General features: G+C 57.9%; 2 protein-coding genes across 2 annotated transcripts; both read right to left on the minus strand.

The window, feature by feature from the left end:
- Positions 1–2,806: 2,806 nt before the first annotated feature.
- Positions 2,807–5,195, minus strand: DCS_02375 (intermembrane space AAA protease IAP-1; the record flags this gene model as incomplete). Its single annotated transcript, XM_040799703.1, has 3 exons — positions 2,807–3,244; positions 3,301–5,100; positions 5,169–5,195. 3 exons carry the CDS (start codon positions 5,193–5,195, stop codon positions 2,807–2,809), a joined length of 2,265 nt encoding a protein of 754 aa, XP_040660586.1.
- A 1,693-nt stretch (positions 5,196–6,888) lies between these two features.
- Positions 6,889–8,326, minus strand: DCS_02376 (C2H2 finger domain protein; the record flags this gene model as incomplete). Its single annotated transcript, XM_040799704.1, has 2 exons — positions 6,889–7,935; positions 8,000–8,326. The coding sequence occupies 2 exons, from the start codon at positions 8,324–8,326 to the stop codon at positions 6,889–6,891; spliced, it is 1,374 nt and encodes a 457-aa protein (XP_040660587.1).
- Positions 8,327–17,939: the final 9,613 nt, after the last annotated feature.

The raw sequence follows: 17,939 nt of genomic DNA on the forward strand, positions 1-17,939 counted from the left end.
GACGCACCGCCCCCTCTTGTTCCCGACCAGGTCCTACCCTTCATTGCACAACGGACTCATCACTTCCACGTCCGTCCTGACATCATGTCTTTGACTTGCGCGTCATGGGTCACCGACCAACCATGCTGCGGCGCATAAGTGGCTTGTCAATGCATTGTCTCTGCATTGGAATCTCACCACGTATCGCAAATCCCCGAGTGTCGTTGGTATGGGTTGCCTTTTCCCGTCCTCAACTAGAAAATCTCAAACTCCGAATGCCCGAAACGGTGTCCGTTTGGAGATGCAGCAAGAAGGCTCGACGACGTCGGGATCCAATTTCATCGTTGCCACCAACGGGTGCCGGGACAAGCTGATCTGAAGCTCGTCTCGTTTTACACTTTCTCCTAATTAATCCCCCTCTCCTCCCGAAAACTGCATCTTCCGCCCACCTGGAAGGTCTGGAATTTGAGCATACGTTCGGTCATGGAAACGAACCGGTGCCTTCCGCGAGCTTGGGGCTTCCTGGCAACCAATGTTCCAGATCCTCAAGCCTGTATAACGGACTGTCGACGGCAGCTTCTGGAGTCAATGTTGCCGGGTAATGAGACATTGCAGCAAGTGTGCGAGGCGCTCTCAGACAGCATCCGCACCAACGACGGTCGACCATTTCGGATGACATATTGCTGCGACTCGCAGCTTTGCGGAGTGAATAACCTCGCCGGCAGAGGCAAAGACCGTGAGTCTACCAAAGGCCGCGCTCCATGTCCAGCACCTGACGCCTCGTGCCTTTCGAAGCAAATGTCAACTGGCTGGTTAGCGATTGCCAAAGGTACAAGCTACACCAGCCCTGTCATCTGCATTGGCTGTTCTAAGGCAATACAGCATCGGCTATCATTCTCTAGTCGACCCCGGCCCGCCAGAAGCGACGTATAGCTGTGAGTACATGCCTTCAAATGTGCAAGACTCGTCCTGCACGATACGGTGGCCTGTGAAAGTATCGAAACCTTTCGAACCAGCCCACTCCAGTACGTTGAGAGTACCAGCTGTTGAGGGTGGCCAACAAGGCCTGGCCAGGCGGCAAATGATAACCGTTAGCTCAGATGTCGATGCACACAGTTCCTCAACCACCAAGGCGGCATCTTTTTTTCATGATCCTTCCTTGTCAACCACTCTTCTCTCCCGTCCAATATCTCATACACGGGCAGACACCCCGAGTGGCAAAGTTTCCACGGGCGTTATCGTCGCCGTCGTCCTTTCGACCATTGTTGGTGTAGCCGTGGTTGCTGCTCTTGTTCTCAAGCACTTCCGAACACGACGCCGCTATCGAATCTCGGGGGACGATGTAGATGGCGGCAGGAAAGACGAAAACAGTCTGACTGTCCCCGACTCGCCAACGCCGTTGGTGTCGGCGACATCTCCGTCCACGACCTCCGAGATCTCGCCAATAACACCTCCTGCTCTGCTTCAGGAGCGGAAGTTTCTGGCAACAGCTTCTAGCCATTGCTCGCTCGATGATGGGGACCCTCGGCATTGGATGAAGCTTCTGAACTCGTCTCAGCACTCGGCCTCCGCCTTTGCTACCGAAACGGGTCCTGCGACACAAAGCCAGTCGAGGACGTACTCGGCCAAGGGAACCATTGGGACTTTGACGGATGCTTCAGACACAACGCAGTTGGGTATGGGGCAAAGTGCACAGGATAGCATTAAGAATACGTTACCCACAGGGACTACATCAGAAGACTCCCTGGTCGTGGCAGCGGCTGTCTATGAGGTCAAGATGCCCGCTTCCTCGCGTTCAACTGGTGCGCGCCGAAAACACATTCCCCTACATATGAGCAAACTTGCTTGTCCCGGGCCACCGCCGACACGGGCACTCCCCTCAACACCGCAACAGAGCCCACCCACAACGCCAACGAGGCGTTTTCATGAAGTTGGCATCGCCATTGGATCAGTGTCGCCGATGGCATCGCCAGGCCCTAAGGCGGGCAGTGGCGCTGATGCGTTCTGTAAAGCGGCGAATGGGAAATGCCACAAAGCGAGGCACGGCTCAGGAAGCTGGAGAGGATGGAGCGGGAGCGGTTCTGGAGCTGCAGGACCTCCTATCCATGTGAGCAGGCCAGTTTTGGGGGAAGGGGAGCTGGAACTATTAGGAGGTACCTATAAGTAATTTATCAGCCAGTGATGCATGCAGGCATCGTGTGCCGATTGGCATCTGAGTGTGTGTGAACCGGCGGAGAGCTTGTAGATTGGGCCATATATCTTCGCCGGCAGAGCCTTGGTGGACAATCACTCCCCCGTGCTCGCACACCTTCCCACGCACATGACAGGCAAGGCAGTTGGAGCGTTTGGTGCATACTCATCAAGTTAGTCGGGAGAGGGAATGCGGGCCATCCTGAACGATTTCAAGCGATGCACCATACACATAGCCCGTCGTTTTTGGACATATGCGCTGCTCTCGAGGTCGTCGGCTCAGGGATATGCGAGACGAAACGCAACTAATGATTGTAGGTGACCCAAGGGAATAATGCATTGTGAGGATATATAACGAAATTACTCAAATATACACGGGACAGTTCCCGGCAGCCGCTGCTCTCACACGAGCGCTGAATCAAACCACACTCTCCATCTCCATCCAAAGCGCAGCCTTGAGTGTTCTGGGCATCATCCACCATCATCAGTGTCCACCCTCTATCATGAAACAAGACGGTTTTGGGTCGCGGCACTCCAGTTGCGTATCCCTTGTCAAGCCCCGGCAAACCTGCTAAATGAGAGAACCAGGCTCAAGGGTCCGCGTCGCACCCGTTTGTATCCCCGATGCACCTCCAGCTCAACTGTTTGCGCCCGAAGATTCCACGGGGGCCTCGGGAGCGGAAGACTCGGGAGGGTGCGGGTGAGGCAGGCCACCTAGTCCGGGGGCGTGGGGCACCTCGTCCGGGATGGGCAACACCAACGGCCCCCTCGGCACGATATTACGGCCCTCCAGCTTCTCGCCTCGAATGACCTTCTCCACCTCTGATTTGTCGAGCGTCTCGTACTGCACCAGCGCTTCGGCCAGCAGGTCAAGCTCCTTTCGCTTCTCCGTCAGGAGCTTCCTCACATCCTCGTATGATTTCTTCATTGACTTCTGGACCTCGCCCTCGATGACGGACCTCGTCTCGGAGCTTAGGTTCTCGTAACGACGTCCGTACTCGACGGGTCCAAGTGCGTCCGACATGCCAAAGACGGTGACCATCATGAAGCTTAGGTCCGTGGCCTTTTCCAGATCCTACCAAGCCGTCAGCACAGATTCTGATGTTCACCAGCGGCGCGGACTCAACTTACGTTGGACACGCCCGACGTGACCTTGTCGTCACCATAGCGCAGTTCCTCGGCCATCTTGCCGCCAAGAAGCACTCGAATATTCGCCATGTACTCAGCAGCCGTGTAAGAGTACTTGTCCATCTGCGGCACGTGGGCGGTGTGGCCGAGGGAGGGACCCTTGGGCAGGATGGTAACCTTGTAAAGCTGGCTGGAGCTCTCCTTGTCAAAGAGCTGAACAAGGGCATGGCCAGCCTCGTGATAAGCCGTCATTTCCTTTTCCTTCTCCGTAATGACCATCGACTTTCGTTCGGCACCCATGGTGATTCTGTCAAATGCCCAGTCGAGATCTTTCTTGGACACGAGGGTGGCTCTGGAGCGAGAGGCTCGCAGCGCGGCGAGATTCAGCATATTCTCAAGCTCGGCACCAGAGCGACCGGGGGAGCGAGCGGCGATTGCATCCAAGTCAACGTCTGGGGCGCACTTGATCTTCTTCGCGTGGTGCTTCAAGATGGCGAGGCGGCCACGGACATCCGGCAGCTCCACGTTGATGTGGCGGTCGAATCTTCCTGGTCGTGTGAGCGCCTTGTCGAGGAGCTTTGGCAGGTTAGTGGCGCCCATGATGATGATCTTGGTGTCCTGATCGAATCCATCCAGCTCCGTGAGGAGCTGATTCAGAGTCTGCTTCGCGTGCGCTTGATCTCGAGGATTTCGCTTTCCACCGATGGCATCCAACTCGTCGATGAAAATGATGGATGGCGATTTTGCCTTGGCAGCAGCGAATAGCTCTCTGACACGCTTCGCGCCAACTCCAACGAAGATCTCGTCGAATTCGCTACCAGACATGTAGAAGAACGGGACGCCAGCCTCACCGGCGACAGCCCTCGCGAGAAGCGTCTTTCCCGTACCGGGCGGTCCAACGAGAAGGACACCCTTGGGCAGCTTAGCTCCGAGATCCGAAAACTTTTCGGGGTTGCGAAGAAATTCGACAACTTCCTGGAGCTCCTCCTTGGCCTCGTCACAACCGTGCACGTCGTCAAAGCGAGTCGTCTGCTTCTCTGCTTTGACCTCGGAGTCATTTTTGGCTCCCGGCCCGCGTCTGAAGGTGCTCAGCGTCTCGATGAGGATGGTGACGGCAGCAAAACAGAGGTACGTGACCACGACGAAGGTAGCAAAGAACTTGACCCAGCGGAAGATGAGCGAACGTGTCGACTCCTGGACAACAACATGGATGGGTTCGCCTTTGCCGCCCATCGAGCTGGTAGCCAGGTTGTTGCCGCCATTGGCGACACCGGGGAAGTTTTGCTCGTTGCCAGACCAGTTTCCGCGCGCGAAAGAGGACTGCGCAGCCGAGCCAGCGGTCATGTTGGTGCCAGCGTTGAGGGCAGCGAGCGCCTTTCTGTATGCTTCTTCGGTCGTCGTGTTTGTCGCAAACCGTCCAGACTGATAACGTTCGACCAAGATGCCAGGCATGTTCGCCCTCAGCAAAAGCTGGTAGAAGGCATTTTGCAAATTGGCATTTCCAGGGTTCCTGTTTGCCGACTCCTCGAGGGTTGCCAGTTGGTTTCGCGAGATGCCGCTGGAGGAGCCAAATGCTCTGCGATGAAGGCCGAGGGAGACCAAACCGGTACCAAGATAAGACGCAGTAACTATACTCCGACCGGTGACCGATGCATCAAGGCTGGGTCGCATCAAGAGTCTGGCAAGTGCGAGCGAGGATCTCGGGGTTTGGAAACAGGGACGGCGCAGCACGGGGATTGCGGCATGCAGACCGACGCGGTTCAGGTTGGCTACGGCGCTCTGGATTCTCGTTGCAGACACATTCTTGAACTTGAGTTAGTTGCCATTCAAAGGCCACTGGAGAAGCGGGGCAGATGTCGAGCTCAACGTACGGGTCGCAAGGCTCCGTGAAGTGCCATCCTGACCAAGCCGGTTGACGATATCGAGAGGCGATTTCAACGGTGGCGGGTTGGACAGAATGAGACGGAACGTTGAGAGGGTGAGGATGGCTTTCTGATGACGTTGAGGGCGTCGGCCAAACAGCGCGACCGGCGGCGGCGGGTGTCGGTTGCCGCTGGCGGGAGTGTAGACGTGAGAGGGAAAGAAAAGAGGATGTCTTGAGGGCGTCTACCTCGTCACGGTCATGGTGCCAAGGCGCTGCAAGGGAACGCCAGCGAGGAATCGATGAAGTGCTGTGGTTGGCGATGATGAGCTTTCCGCTGACTGGATCACGCACCAACTGGTTCGAGTTCAGCCTGTGATGGTGCATTTTCTCCCAGCTAGGTAGAGGCTTTCTTTCCCATTAGTCAGCCTACTCCCGTTGCTCTGAGCATGGCTAAAACACATCACGTCACCTGACCGAAGGGAAGAGACGCTGTCCCTATTCTTGCCCCACTATTAACGGAAGGCGGCTCCCATTGAAATAACGACAGAGACGAGCAAACGTCCCAGGTCAGCTGACTGCAGTATTATTAATGATACACTTACTCCGTACAGTACGGAGTACTTACCGCACTTGTATCCGTGCAGTACTTGATTACCACTAATTACGTAAGGCATGTATTATGCTGAAGTTTACAGCGAATGCGATGTCGGCAACGACTTCATTCTCGAGCACAACGATGCTCCATGCCAGCGAGGCGAGGGTTTCATTCGTAGACACAATCTCTCGTCTCATCGTCGTTAAAATAGCACGAGGGCGATCTAGTGAAGGACCCGCGGTCGAGACGCATCCCGTCACTTGGGTCGGACGGCTACGGCATTGACGACGCGCCGCTTCAACCATTGCCACATGGGACCGTGAAACTCGCGGTTTAATTCTTCAACGATAGCAGACGAAACGTGCCTAGCCAAAGACTTGTTGCTACTCATACAGTTCGTTCCCCAGAAAAGCCATGACGGCCAAGCATACGTGTATATGTGGCGGCGCACTCTTTCGCTTCCGCCCCCATCAATTTCCGCGCCGCTCGGTAAATCTAGCGTCAAATCTGCCAGCTCTCACGCCAACTCCACCAAATGCTGCCGATCCATGCTCATCAAATAAATCAGGGTCACTCCGTCATGCCCCCGATGACACGGCCATGCGCAATGCGTACGGCTGCTTCGAGCCATGGTCTGGGTTGGTTCACCATGCGCATGGCGCGCTCATGTGCTCCGCCGACAGCATATCAAGCCGCGGCGCAGGCGGTCATCGTAATTAAAACGTTTAGAAACAACTGGCCCGACGGTACAGTTTGGCGTGTATGTAGCGGCTAAAATGTTCAAAATCACCGGGTCGTTGTCGAGGATTCGTGTTGAAAGCGACAGCCGGTGTCTCGTTGTGAAGTCGGGCGGTACCGACTAAACGCGCCGAGGGTGCGGTGAGGAGCAGCAAGTCAGCATCGCCGGGGCCACCTGGCCCTCTGCGACAACCCAAGGACGTTGGAGACGCATCTTGGTCCTGTAGAACCCAAGGGCGTTTCCCACCATGGAAAAGAAAACGAGCAAGCAATTAAAGGATATACATAAGTCTCCACAACTTGTCGGTGCGAGGAAGGTAGGTAGTAGTCGGTCGGTCCCACGTCGACGTCTTGCCGTGGAAGTCGGCGAACGGGGGAGAGTCGAAGTGGTTATTTACATGGTTTCGATTCTACTGCTGGGCAGCTGCATCGACGGATCGTCAAACTCGATCTTGGGTCCGGCGAAGAGGTCGTACTCGGCGGAGCCAAAGGGAGGAAGGGAGCCGATGGTGGCGACCTCGACGGGAGACTGATACTGGTACCAAGCCTCGGGCTCGGGCTGCGACGGCGGCTGGTACTGGTCCGGCGTGCTCTGCACCGGCGGGGGCTGGGGTTGACCGATGGCCTGGGGCATCTGCTGGGCGTACTGGACCATGCGATGCTGCTGGTCGACGGGCGAGGCGTCCTGCATGGCGTAGGGGGCCGGCGGTGCCTGGTGCGTGTACATGCCGTCGGCAATCGTCGGGCTCTGGCCGGAGGCGGGAGAGAAACTGGCGGGGCTGCTGCTGAGGGAGGTCATGCTTCCGGCCGAGTAGGGAATGTCGATGGCGGCGCGCTCGAGGTGCTGGCGAGGGATGTGGTAGGCCGGTTGCATGCTGGTGTTCATCGTCGCGATGCCAGGGTTGCTCTGCTCGATGACGTAGTAGTGCTGCTGCATGCTGGGGGTGCGGTGAAGCATCTGCATGCCGTGCTGCTGGCTCTGGTTCGGGGTGGCGTGGAAGTCTTGCGGCGCCTCGACGGAGGCGCTGTGCCGGTGAGGCATCTGCTGGCTCAAGTTGTAGTTGTTCATCTGGTGTCCAAAGTGGGCGAAGGTGGCGGCTCGGTGCATGCCGTGGGCGGCGTGCGTCATGGCAGGGTGAGAGATCATGGGGCCCTGCACCGGCCAGGACATGGTAGACTGCGTCGGCGTGGGCGGCGACTCCCCCGTGTCCGAGTCGGAGGTGCAGTCGTCAAGCAACTCGTTGGGGTGAAGTCCTCGCTGGTGAGATCTCCGCTGATGCTTGACCATGGTCGTCTTCCGGCAGAAGCTGCGCGAGCGTGAGACATGGTCGGGGGGACGTGGGGCGAAGGACGGTGCGAACCTCTTGAGACAGCCATCATGGGCGCACTTGTACGGGCGCTTCCCCGTGTGAATTCGTCGATGGCGGGCAAGACTGGACGACTGCGGAACGGTCAGTCAGCTCGGGCGGCGTCGTCGGAGGGGACAGGAGCGACGGGATACTGACGTCGGAAAAGCGCTTGCCGCACCCCATGTGCTGGCATTGGTGCGGTTTCTCGCCTGTGTGCGTTCGAATGTGGACGGTCAGAGCGCTGCGTTGGATGAAGCTCTTGCCGCAGCCGGGCGTCGCGCAGGTGTAGGGGCGTTCATTGGTGTGTATCCTGTAGTGCCTCTGAAGGTCCGACTTGCGGTTGAAGCTCTGCCGGCCGTCAGCATGGCAGGTGGACGGATGCCGTTCGAGGCCGGGTGGCCCGCCTACCTTGTTGCAAGAATCCCAGTCGCACTGGAAAGGACGAGTTGTGGGCTCGTATTCGACAAGTTCCAGAAGCTCCATGCCGGGCACGATCGGTGAGGCTTTGCGGTTTCCGAGACGGCTGAAAGTGATTTCGAATGGTCCGACGACGGTTCGAGGAAAGAGAGCGTTTTTCTTATACGGGAGAGGTGTAAGGAAAGTTGCCGGCGCGTCGACGAAGGCTACTCCCACACGAAACAGTCTGCTGTCGATGTTGGAGAGGATAGCGGTGGAGGAGATGCCGAAGTGGAAGGCGTATGTGTTTATGAAGGAAGGGTGACGGCTTCTCGGCCGACGGAGCGAGAGCGCGTTGGAGCGGCCACGGGTGAGTCGGTACGGTCAGGTCAGACAAGACAAAAAAACAAGATGTCCGTCCTGCCTTTCTTTTTCCTGTCGTGCGTGGAGCGTGGTAGCGCAGGCGCAGTATATGGGGAAGCGAGAGACGGTCGAGGACTGATGTCTGAGACAGAGAAGGAAGAAGAGACGTGATGGATGATGCTATGGAAGAGACACAAGGCAAGGTCAAGTAGTCATGGAAGAGTACAGGGGTAGTCGACGAGAATGAAGCAGGATGGAGGAGCAGTGTAGGATCGAGGGGGGGGGGGGGGGGGGGGGGGGGGGGGGGGGGGGGGGGGGACGCTTTAGTATATAAGTATGGAGGAGAGGATGGAGAGACGAAGACGGCCAAGATGGTGGTGGGTTCGATATGTACTCGTCGTAGGTTCGGCCACGAAACCATGCACCGGCGCGAGTACTGTACGAAGGACTCGGTACCGCCGACGTGCGTGGGAAGGTGTGCGAGCACGGGGGAGTGAGTGTCCACCAAGGCTCTGCCGGCAAAGTAGCAGTCGTGATCGGGGCCGGGAGCCAGGGTGGTCGATGGTGGAACTCTGGCAAGGTGTGGGACGAGGCGCCAGGGGCAGCCAGGCCAGGACCGGACTGGACGGGACTCGAGGTAGGCCCGGGGTGTCAGCAGCCAGGCCCGAGGCAGAGGCTGCTCCTGTTATTTTGGTCGGTCCCAGACCCTGAAGAGGCCGTGGGAACGCTCGGGCGCTGTCGAGCCAGGATCCGCTACAGAATCGGCTAGATCACAAGATGGAGGCCAGATGCTGCTGCAGCGGATATGGCGATCTTGGAAAGAGGGTCACGCCCGGGACAATGCGTCGGTGGAGCAGGCCGTGGCATCCAGCCAGCCTCTAGGCCAACCTATTTCTCCTGCTGCGTCGGAGGCGAAGACACGGCAGGAGACGTACGCACTCGCACACGCGCTCGCAGCGTATCCGTCCCGTCCGGCTGGCCAGCACGATGCTAGGTCGGGGGGGTAGGTCGCGGGCAGGTAGCGTCTGGTCCGCAGGCGTCGTGGGAGATGAGAGATGGGAGACGGGAGATGGCGGGCCGCCAGCCGTTTGTTTGTTTGCCTCTCCTGTTTCCTGTTCGGCCGTCGTCTCGGGGGCTTTCTTTGCGCAGCTTTCGGCGTCCAGGGGTGGCTGTGCCAACAAGCAAGCACGGGGAGAGAGAGAGAGAGAGAGAGAGAGAGAGAGAGAGAGAGAGAGAGAGAGAGAGAGAGAGAGAGAGACAGAGACAGAGAGAATGCCGAACGGATTCGAGAGATTCGTGCCCGCTCGCAGGTACTCGTGGTCGTAAGTACGGCCGGCTCGCGGTACCAAGGCGAAGAGCCGTATAAATAAACAAGAAGGAAAGACGGAGGCTCGGGGCAAGACCAGGCGCTGCAGGTGCAACGGAGAGCAGCAGGCTCAGCAGCGCATGCAGAGGAGGGGGGCGAAGGGGGGGGGTGTCCGGGGCTTCTGACTCGAGCGGTGGCCGCAGCATGCGATGGTAGCTCGCGGCGAGATATGATATGGGAGTCAGGTAAGACAAGGGAACGGCAAACGTTTGCGTTTCGACTGCGGGTTGGGGGGACGGAGCAGGGCGTGCGGGCAAACGTTTGCTTACAAGGACGCAGACTGGAATCGCCAGAGTCGGGAGCGATGTTACGTCGAGTACGTACACCCAAGACGGGAACGGGTGCGGGTGCGGGTGCGGGTACCCTCGCGAGAGCAGCAACGGAGAGGAGCAGGCCCAAGAGCAAAGTACAACTACATGCAAGTACTTTGCACGGCGTGCTGGTAGGTGCCATGACAAGTACGAGCAATTCGTGGCACCGCACTCTGCACGTACGGAGGAGGTGGCATGTACCTGAAGCGATGCGGCCTGGCCTGGCCTGGCCTGGCCCTGCGGCACGGGGAGTATGACGGGAAATGGTGCAACGCAACGGTCATTATTACACCGTACCGGCTCGTCCTGCCACGGCATAGTGCGAGGGCGAGTACGAGTAGGGTGCAGCGGACGTACATTCACGTACGTGTACTCCGTACTCGAAGGTGCTAATCCCGAGCTACGCCTGCAGGGAGCTGGTAGGTACATGCGTAGTACAGCAGTTGCGGCAAAAGAAGCAATATGCGCGCCCGCGTCGCCACTGACATCGACCAGCGGGCGGAGCTGGAGCTGTGGCGGCAGGTACTCTGTACATGCACGAGCGATGGCAGAGGCCCGATGGTCGATATTCTTCCTTGTACCCCGTGATTGCACTCCGCACCACGCAGCTCACTACGGAGGACGGACGACGGAGCAGGCACTAGCGCCTCGTTATTGGGTAGGAGGTTGCAACCTGGCACCGTACCGGCCCTCCTACCCGTCGTCAGCTTCCTGCCGGCGAGCACCCGCAGCACCTGCCTCGCACTGCGCACCTGCCTCCATGTGTGCGGCCTGCCAAGGTCTCGCAAGGAAAGAAAGGCCGAGGTAGGTACTCGCAGTAGCTGCCTCATCTCGCTCAACCTCTCGATTCGCTGGCTCGCTCCGCTCGACGGAGGGAACGAAGATCTCGCAAACGTCGTGGCACGTCGTCGCCACGAACGGGCGAGGTGGGGAGCCGGTGAACAGTCGCCGCGCGCCGAATCGGGCAGTTCTAGCGGCGAGACGGAAGGGAAAAACAGCATGATTATGACAACGAGGCGGAGGAGCAGGAGCTTAGTGTTGCGGCTAGCCGACGGACACGGGCGGAAGGAAACGGGTGTGCACTCTGCTGCGACTAATATTCCTACTGTACCTGTACTGTGCACGCGGAATGATGCGGCCAAGTTTTGGGCGAGGACGAGTATTACTCGTACGGGCATGTGCTGCACAAAAAGGTGGACACCTACTGTGGCCGCGAGTAGCACTCCGTTCCTGCGCCGCGTACGGTGTACTTGTTGCACAGTCCAGCACAAGCTCGCACCACGTACGGATACTCGTTGCTCCGTACCTACGAGTAGACATACGAGTAAGTGCCAGGCACGAGCGAGAGAACCGGCGAGGGTTGCGGCGCGCGTAGCAAGCGTACATGCACTTGTGCGCGCGTGCTACGGAGTAAGTACGTCCTGACATGTTTCTTGCATGGGCTCATGGGGAGCTTGAGAAGGGCTCTCGGGACCCCTGCCTGCCTGGTCGTTGCAACCTGGTTCCCTGGCCTGGCTTGGCCTGGGAGAGTTGCCGGAAAACAGGGGGATCATGCGGGCTAGCCAAGTTGGGGAACCTCGTCGTTTTTCTAGCTGCGGGGTCTTGGGAGGCCACAAGGATTATGGCACCAGGTGGACCACGTACACCTGCAGCACTTGCATGCGAGTACACCTAGACTTGCATGTACACCTAGACTTGCATGTACACCTAGACTTGAATGTACTTACACCTAGACTTGCATGTACACCTAGGCTTGCATGTACAGCTAGGCTTGCGGGTACGCCTAACCTAAGTAGACTTGCATGTACTTACACCTAGACTGGCATGTACACCTACTTACACCTAGTACACCTAGGTGTAGTTGCTTGTGCACTCTGAACACGCAAGTAGTACGGAGTAGTGATAATAGGTGTGCATGTGCTGTACATGTACAGCTACTAAGTAGGTAGGTACAGGTACGAGTACAACTACCTGCGCTTGCTGCCGTCTACAACTACGCCTACTTGTACCGTACTGTACGCCATAGTGCCAAGGTACTCGCAGTCGTGCCAGTACTTGACCTTCCAGGGGATCCGACACGCAAGTACGAGAACGAGCACTCATACCTTCCTCGTCGTACTCGGGTACAAGACGATACCGGGTAGCTCCTTTATTTTACCGGAGTGCACCTTTCGATTCTTGGTTGATGAACGAGTCGGGGCGGCGTTTGCAGCTCGAGCGTGTGCACGACGCTCGCGACAAACATGCACGCTTATCGACGTTGATGCTGCTGTCTGCTCAGATGACCATGTGCAGTCGATACACGTACGGGTCCACGTACGGGGCGTCGGCATCCATAGTACAAGTGCACAAGTGAGCATCGACCATTATTCTCCATCGACTATTATCTGCGAGGCCGGCGGATCACAAGCCAGGCCCGTCGGGTAGCCAGAACGTGCCCACGGGGTATTATTGCTTCAGCCCAGCTTCCGGCGGTCCTTGGCATCAGCGGCGGAGTGCATCATACCCACCCCGTCAGGTACCAACGTATTACCGTACCAGAGGATCGGGGGTGGTGCGAGTGGATTCAGGCTGGCCGGAGTGGTGCGAGTTCTGCACAGGCGTACGCTTGTGTGCTAGGTACGGAGCAAGTGCACATGCCGTAATACTCCGTACGGATGGTCGCTCTCGTACCTTGCCAACATCCGCAAGGTTAACGGCATGAATAATACGGGGTAATGGCTGGTACAGCACGGAGTACATGCGCGGCAGCTTCGACATGCCGTACAGGGCAGGAAAAGGAAACAAGACGCCACGCGGATAGACCAGTCCAGTCCAGGCAAGACGGCCTTTTTGGCCCTCGTCTCATTTGCCCCGTCGCCAAGCAGTAGGTGCGCGTGCTCGTCCGTCGTCGCACGCACAGGGAACAACCGACAGCCACGAAACCACGGCCACAGGACAACGGCTACAGAATGGAGATGCGCTAGACGAGGAGAGACGCAGGTGGTCCTTCGGCACCAATGGAATGAATCGTCGCTGCCGTTTCACCAGCCAACCAACGACGTCTTCCCGGCGGGCGGAACGCAAGCGGCACCTGTCGAGTCTCGCGTCCGCCTGTGCCACAGCCTTGAACGGAGAGACGGCGGCGAGGTGGCCAGAGGAAGCCAGCGTGGCCATGTCCGCGCGTAGGTGCACAAGCAGTGTAAGTGGCTGTAGTCCGGTACTCGTGCTGGGCAAGGTTCAGGCATCCATTCATCATCTATCCGTCGATCCGTCGAGTCTAGCCATTCGAGAGCCCCTCAGGTCATGGTCCGGCAAACATTGGGTGCGGCGCAGGGACCGGGGGTCGAGCAGGCTGGGCGGAGGAAACATGGAGCCGAGCGGAGGCGAGTGCAAGACTGCTTCTCCGCACCGTGCTCGAGAGGGAGATTGGGGAGCGTCGCCGAGGCTGTCGACTCATGATGACGAGTGGAGCGCGGTCGCTAGAGTGCAAATGGTGTGGTGCGGTGTCTGCCTGTGGCCGGCCAAGAGTTTGAGCAATCGCACGAAGTGGTGTGGTGTACTTACACCTGCTTACCTGCCCAGCACGGGTACGGAGCTTCCGAGCCAGCAGCCAGGCACAGATAGGTAGGTACAAGTAACAGTGGCCGGGACCAAGTACTTGGTGCTAGGTACCTAGGTACTCTTACGGGCACCAAGTAATACTGTATGTACCACTGGCCTTGTCGCACCGCGCTGGCCCAAGATCGGAGTCATGGGCGCTGTTATCACCACATGCCATACTCTGTAATTACCTAGTAGTGCCTCGTACGTACAACTACCACTCCGTACTACAAACTTGCAAGCACACATGATAGTACTAGGTACTTACATCAGGTGCAGTAATATAATACTCCGTACTCCGCATGCCTACTAGGTACAGTACAGTACTAGGTACCAGGTACCTAAATTACTTGTATGCACATACAGTACTTACAGTACCTTCCAACTAGTAATACGGAGTAGCAGTAAATGCCAAGTATTTTTACTATTACTCGTACCAACAACCACACCTCCCTGTACGAGGGCCGACGACGACACACCGAGTGTACGAGAGATGGCACGCTATCGCACGCCTCATGATGCACGTATTTTCGATGCAAGGGTACGTCGGCTTCCCACCCACCCGCAACCCGGTTGGATGAGCTTGCTTGGAATGGTACCGAGTAGGACGTTGCAGAGATGGACAGCCGCCCACTGTCCATACTCGCAGGCACCTGCGTGCATCTACATGCATCTGGACGTACTGGCACACGCGCACGCTCGTGCCACCCATTCTGACTTTGCCGCCATTGGTTCCCTCCCTTCGTTTGCCGCCGTGCTGCGAGGTCAGGGCGGTTGCTTGGTGGTGCGGCGTGGGCTGGGGAGTCCCCGATCTTGACATTCAGGCCCGTCGGTCAGCGAGAGCTCGAGTGGGTGCTCTGCTGCAGCCGGTGCACCTACGCCGTAGGTCGACGTACATGCACTAGCATAGGCACCTGCAACGACTTGCATGTACAAGCACGAGCACGCTTGTTTTGCGTGCATCGCCTGTACCGCGCATGTCACGCCGACGTCGACTCGGTACCTAGTACGCAAGGCGAGACGCAGGGGCTTCCGGCGCGGCGAAAGCGCACGTCCACGGCCGCATTCGAAGCTTACCTTTTGGGCGGCGGCCTTGGCCGAGTGCATCGCCCACGCCGGGAACGACCTGGCGAATTACTCGCACGCACAAGCCACACAGGGAGGACGGGGAGTCGACGAAGAGAGAGGCTCGAGGAGGCCCGGATACATGTTGGTATGTGTCAACCATGCCGTCGTCCATGACTCCTTCGCATCTCAGCCCGACGCGGTGGGGGGGGGGGGGGGAACGAGCAGCACCCATGCCGTGCCACGCTGGCACTCGGTGTGTGCAGGCGCCCCTTTCGTCCTTGATCCGATTTCTCCGACGAAGCTGAAGCAGGGTGGCCGAAAGTATGGCGTGCTTAGATGGATGGGCCACCCACCGTCAGTCATCATCGGCCCAGCCTGAAGCTGTCTGTCGGTCCTCGATGGCGCTCTCGACTCGTGAGGCTCATGCTATGCGCCGACCGTACCCCACCCACGTCGATACTCGTAACATGACGAATTGCTAGCCCAGAACTAGTGGCCTCGACCAAATTGTGCGGCTGGAGCCGCGGGTGATGGGCCGCCGCCACCAACGCGCGTGGTCTGGTCTCGTAGGCGGCGCGAGCCCGAGTGCGGTCCTCGCACGACATTGTTCGTTTGAGGGTGCGAATCGTCGTCAAAGGTCCATGTGGGCACCTGTGGACTCGTGGTGGACTCTTGCGGACACGTGTGGAGGGACGGGGCGAGGGGACGGGTACGATGGAGCGGGAGGGATGCTCGTACCACCCTACCAGCTAATTAGCTGCCCGATCACCGGCGGGCCCGAGGGGTTCCCCGGATCGTTCCTGGGCGGCCAGGTGCGAGGCGTCGCACGCGTGCTTGTCGTTGACCTGCGAACAAGAATAGCATCGCAGATGCGTCCCTGCAAGTGATGATGGCAGGTAATGATGGTGGGTGCTAGGTAGATGCACGCCTATGCGACCAAGCCCGATTGGCTTGTGGGACTTGACGACGCCCGCAGTTTCAACCGGAGCCCGAGGCAAATTGAACAGGTGCAGAGTGCATCACGTGTTTACGAAATACCTGCACCGCTCTGCGAGCCGCGCACCGACACCGTACACACGCAGGCAGCGCACTACCACACACGACATACGGGCACGAGTACGCCGTAGGTGAACTGCCGCACGATGTCGCGGGACACGGAGTGAATAAAGCACAAGTATGGAGTACAGAGTATTACCGTATACCCCGTTTGACGCAATACTCTGGCAGTAATACGTGTAGGTATCACTACTCCGTACTATTACTAGGTGGTAGTTATTACTATTAGTACCTTTACTTCTACTAGTAGGTACTAGGTACTATTGCCCAGGACGAGGCTCCTGCTGGCACTGGGTGTACTTGAACAAACACCCTGCGCTCCGTACCGACGGAAGTACAGTGGAAAATGTGCCAGTATTGTACGCCACTGCCCAGGGCGAGTGCCATACTTGCGGTCAAGAGGTACCTACTATGAATACTATTACTTGCACACGTACAGTAGGTTAGTAGGTATCTGCGGGCAGTCCTCGCAACCCGGCGGGTGCAATGTACTTGCATGTACTCCGTACTCCGTACTCACATCTCCGTGCAAGTACATTTGCATCAAGTGTACTCCGTACTCCGTACGGAGTACAGGTGGCAATACTTGCACGCTACGGAATACCCACCAGTTGAAGATTCGAGAGGACGAGCCAAGCCGTCCCTGCCATGGCGTCCGGGAAGGACCCCCGAGAGAAGCCGAAAGCCAAGAGGCGCACTTGGCTCAGCATGCGACGACGGCCAACGCGCCCTGCTAGCAACAGCAGACTAGTAGCCGGTACGGCCCCTCGCCAATCTCCCCCATCGCCATCCTTGACGCTGGCATTTTTGAGGACAGAGTACGGGGGGGGGCCTCGGGTTGATGATCTCATTGCCGGCCTCATCCGCTGTCGCAACCCCCTGTTCGGCTCCTCGTCTCCCGAGTCCCGGCATGCAAAGTGTTGGAATGGAAACGCCGGCACGTCGGCCGCAGGTGCAGGTGAAAATTGCCGTTGGCTCGTTGGCTCTGGTGCGGCATGGCAGGCCGTGTCACGAAAGGACACGGGTTGACCTTGCGTCTGGCTTTCGTCTCGCCCCCTGCCGCCCTCTTGGGTTGCTTCCCAACCAGGGTTCGACGTCATTCCAACGCCATGAATGGCAGTAGAAATGGTGACGAGGCCAAACGATTGCCAAAAACAAAAGGCTCTTCTGCGGGCGGTCGGTCACACTGCACGGTGGTGCCATCGGCGAGTCCGGCTGTCGTTGCTGCCCGGTGCCTGACGGTCGTCGTCGGCGTGCCTGGGTGCCCAGGAAGCCCCGAGGAAGGCCTGAACCTGAACCGGAAATGGCACCGCAGGGCCCCGAGATGTTTCAACCGAGCCGCACCCCCACCACATTTAACGCATGCGAAGCCGGCGGTGGGACCCTGACTCGGCCACAGCAATCGAGTGCAACGGTTCCCCGACGCTCGCGACACCAACGTTGCATGCGCACTTCAGTACTAGTACCTAGGTAGACAGTGTGGTATTACCCCAATGCAAGTATAGTCTTAATGCAAATCCGTCTCCAAGGCTGCCACGGCCTCCTCTTCTCCTTCAGGCTGAGGACAATGGCAGCGAAAAGTTGCATGAGTCGGTGGCGGCAGAGTGAATCGGCCGTTTGTCTCCCATCCGTCGGGGTACCAATTGTATTTATTGCAAGTGTACTCCTAGAGATACCATATTAATCGCCTGGCCGCAGGGACGGGTCAGCACAGACACATTTAGGCGTTCACCAAAGTACTGGACTTGTACTCCGTAGGTGTAATTACATATCGTACAGGGAGGTGTACAGTTAGTACGGAGTACCTGCTCCGTACAAACTACAGGTAGGTAATACGTCATGCATGAAAATAGGCGGCGGCGCATGTGGACCAACGAAACCTTTTTGTGGAAACCGTGCGGCACCTGTACTTACTTACAGTACTCCGTACAAGCAAGGTACATGAACCTGCAGC

The sequence above is a fragment of the Drechmeria coniospora genome, chromosome 01 (genome assembly GCF_001625195.1).
Source record: "Drechmeria coniospora strain ARSEF 6962 chromosome 01, whole genome shotgun sequence".
Taxonomy (NCBI): domain Eukaryota; kingdom Fungi; phylum Ascomycota; class Sordariomycetes; order Hypocreales; family Ophiocordycipitaceae; genus Drechmeria; species Drechmeria coniospora.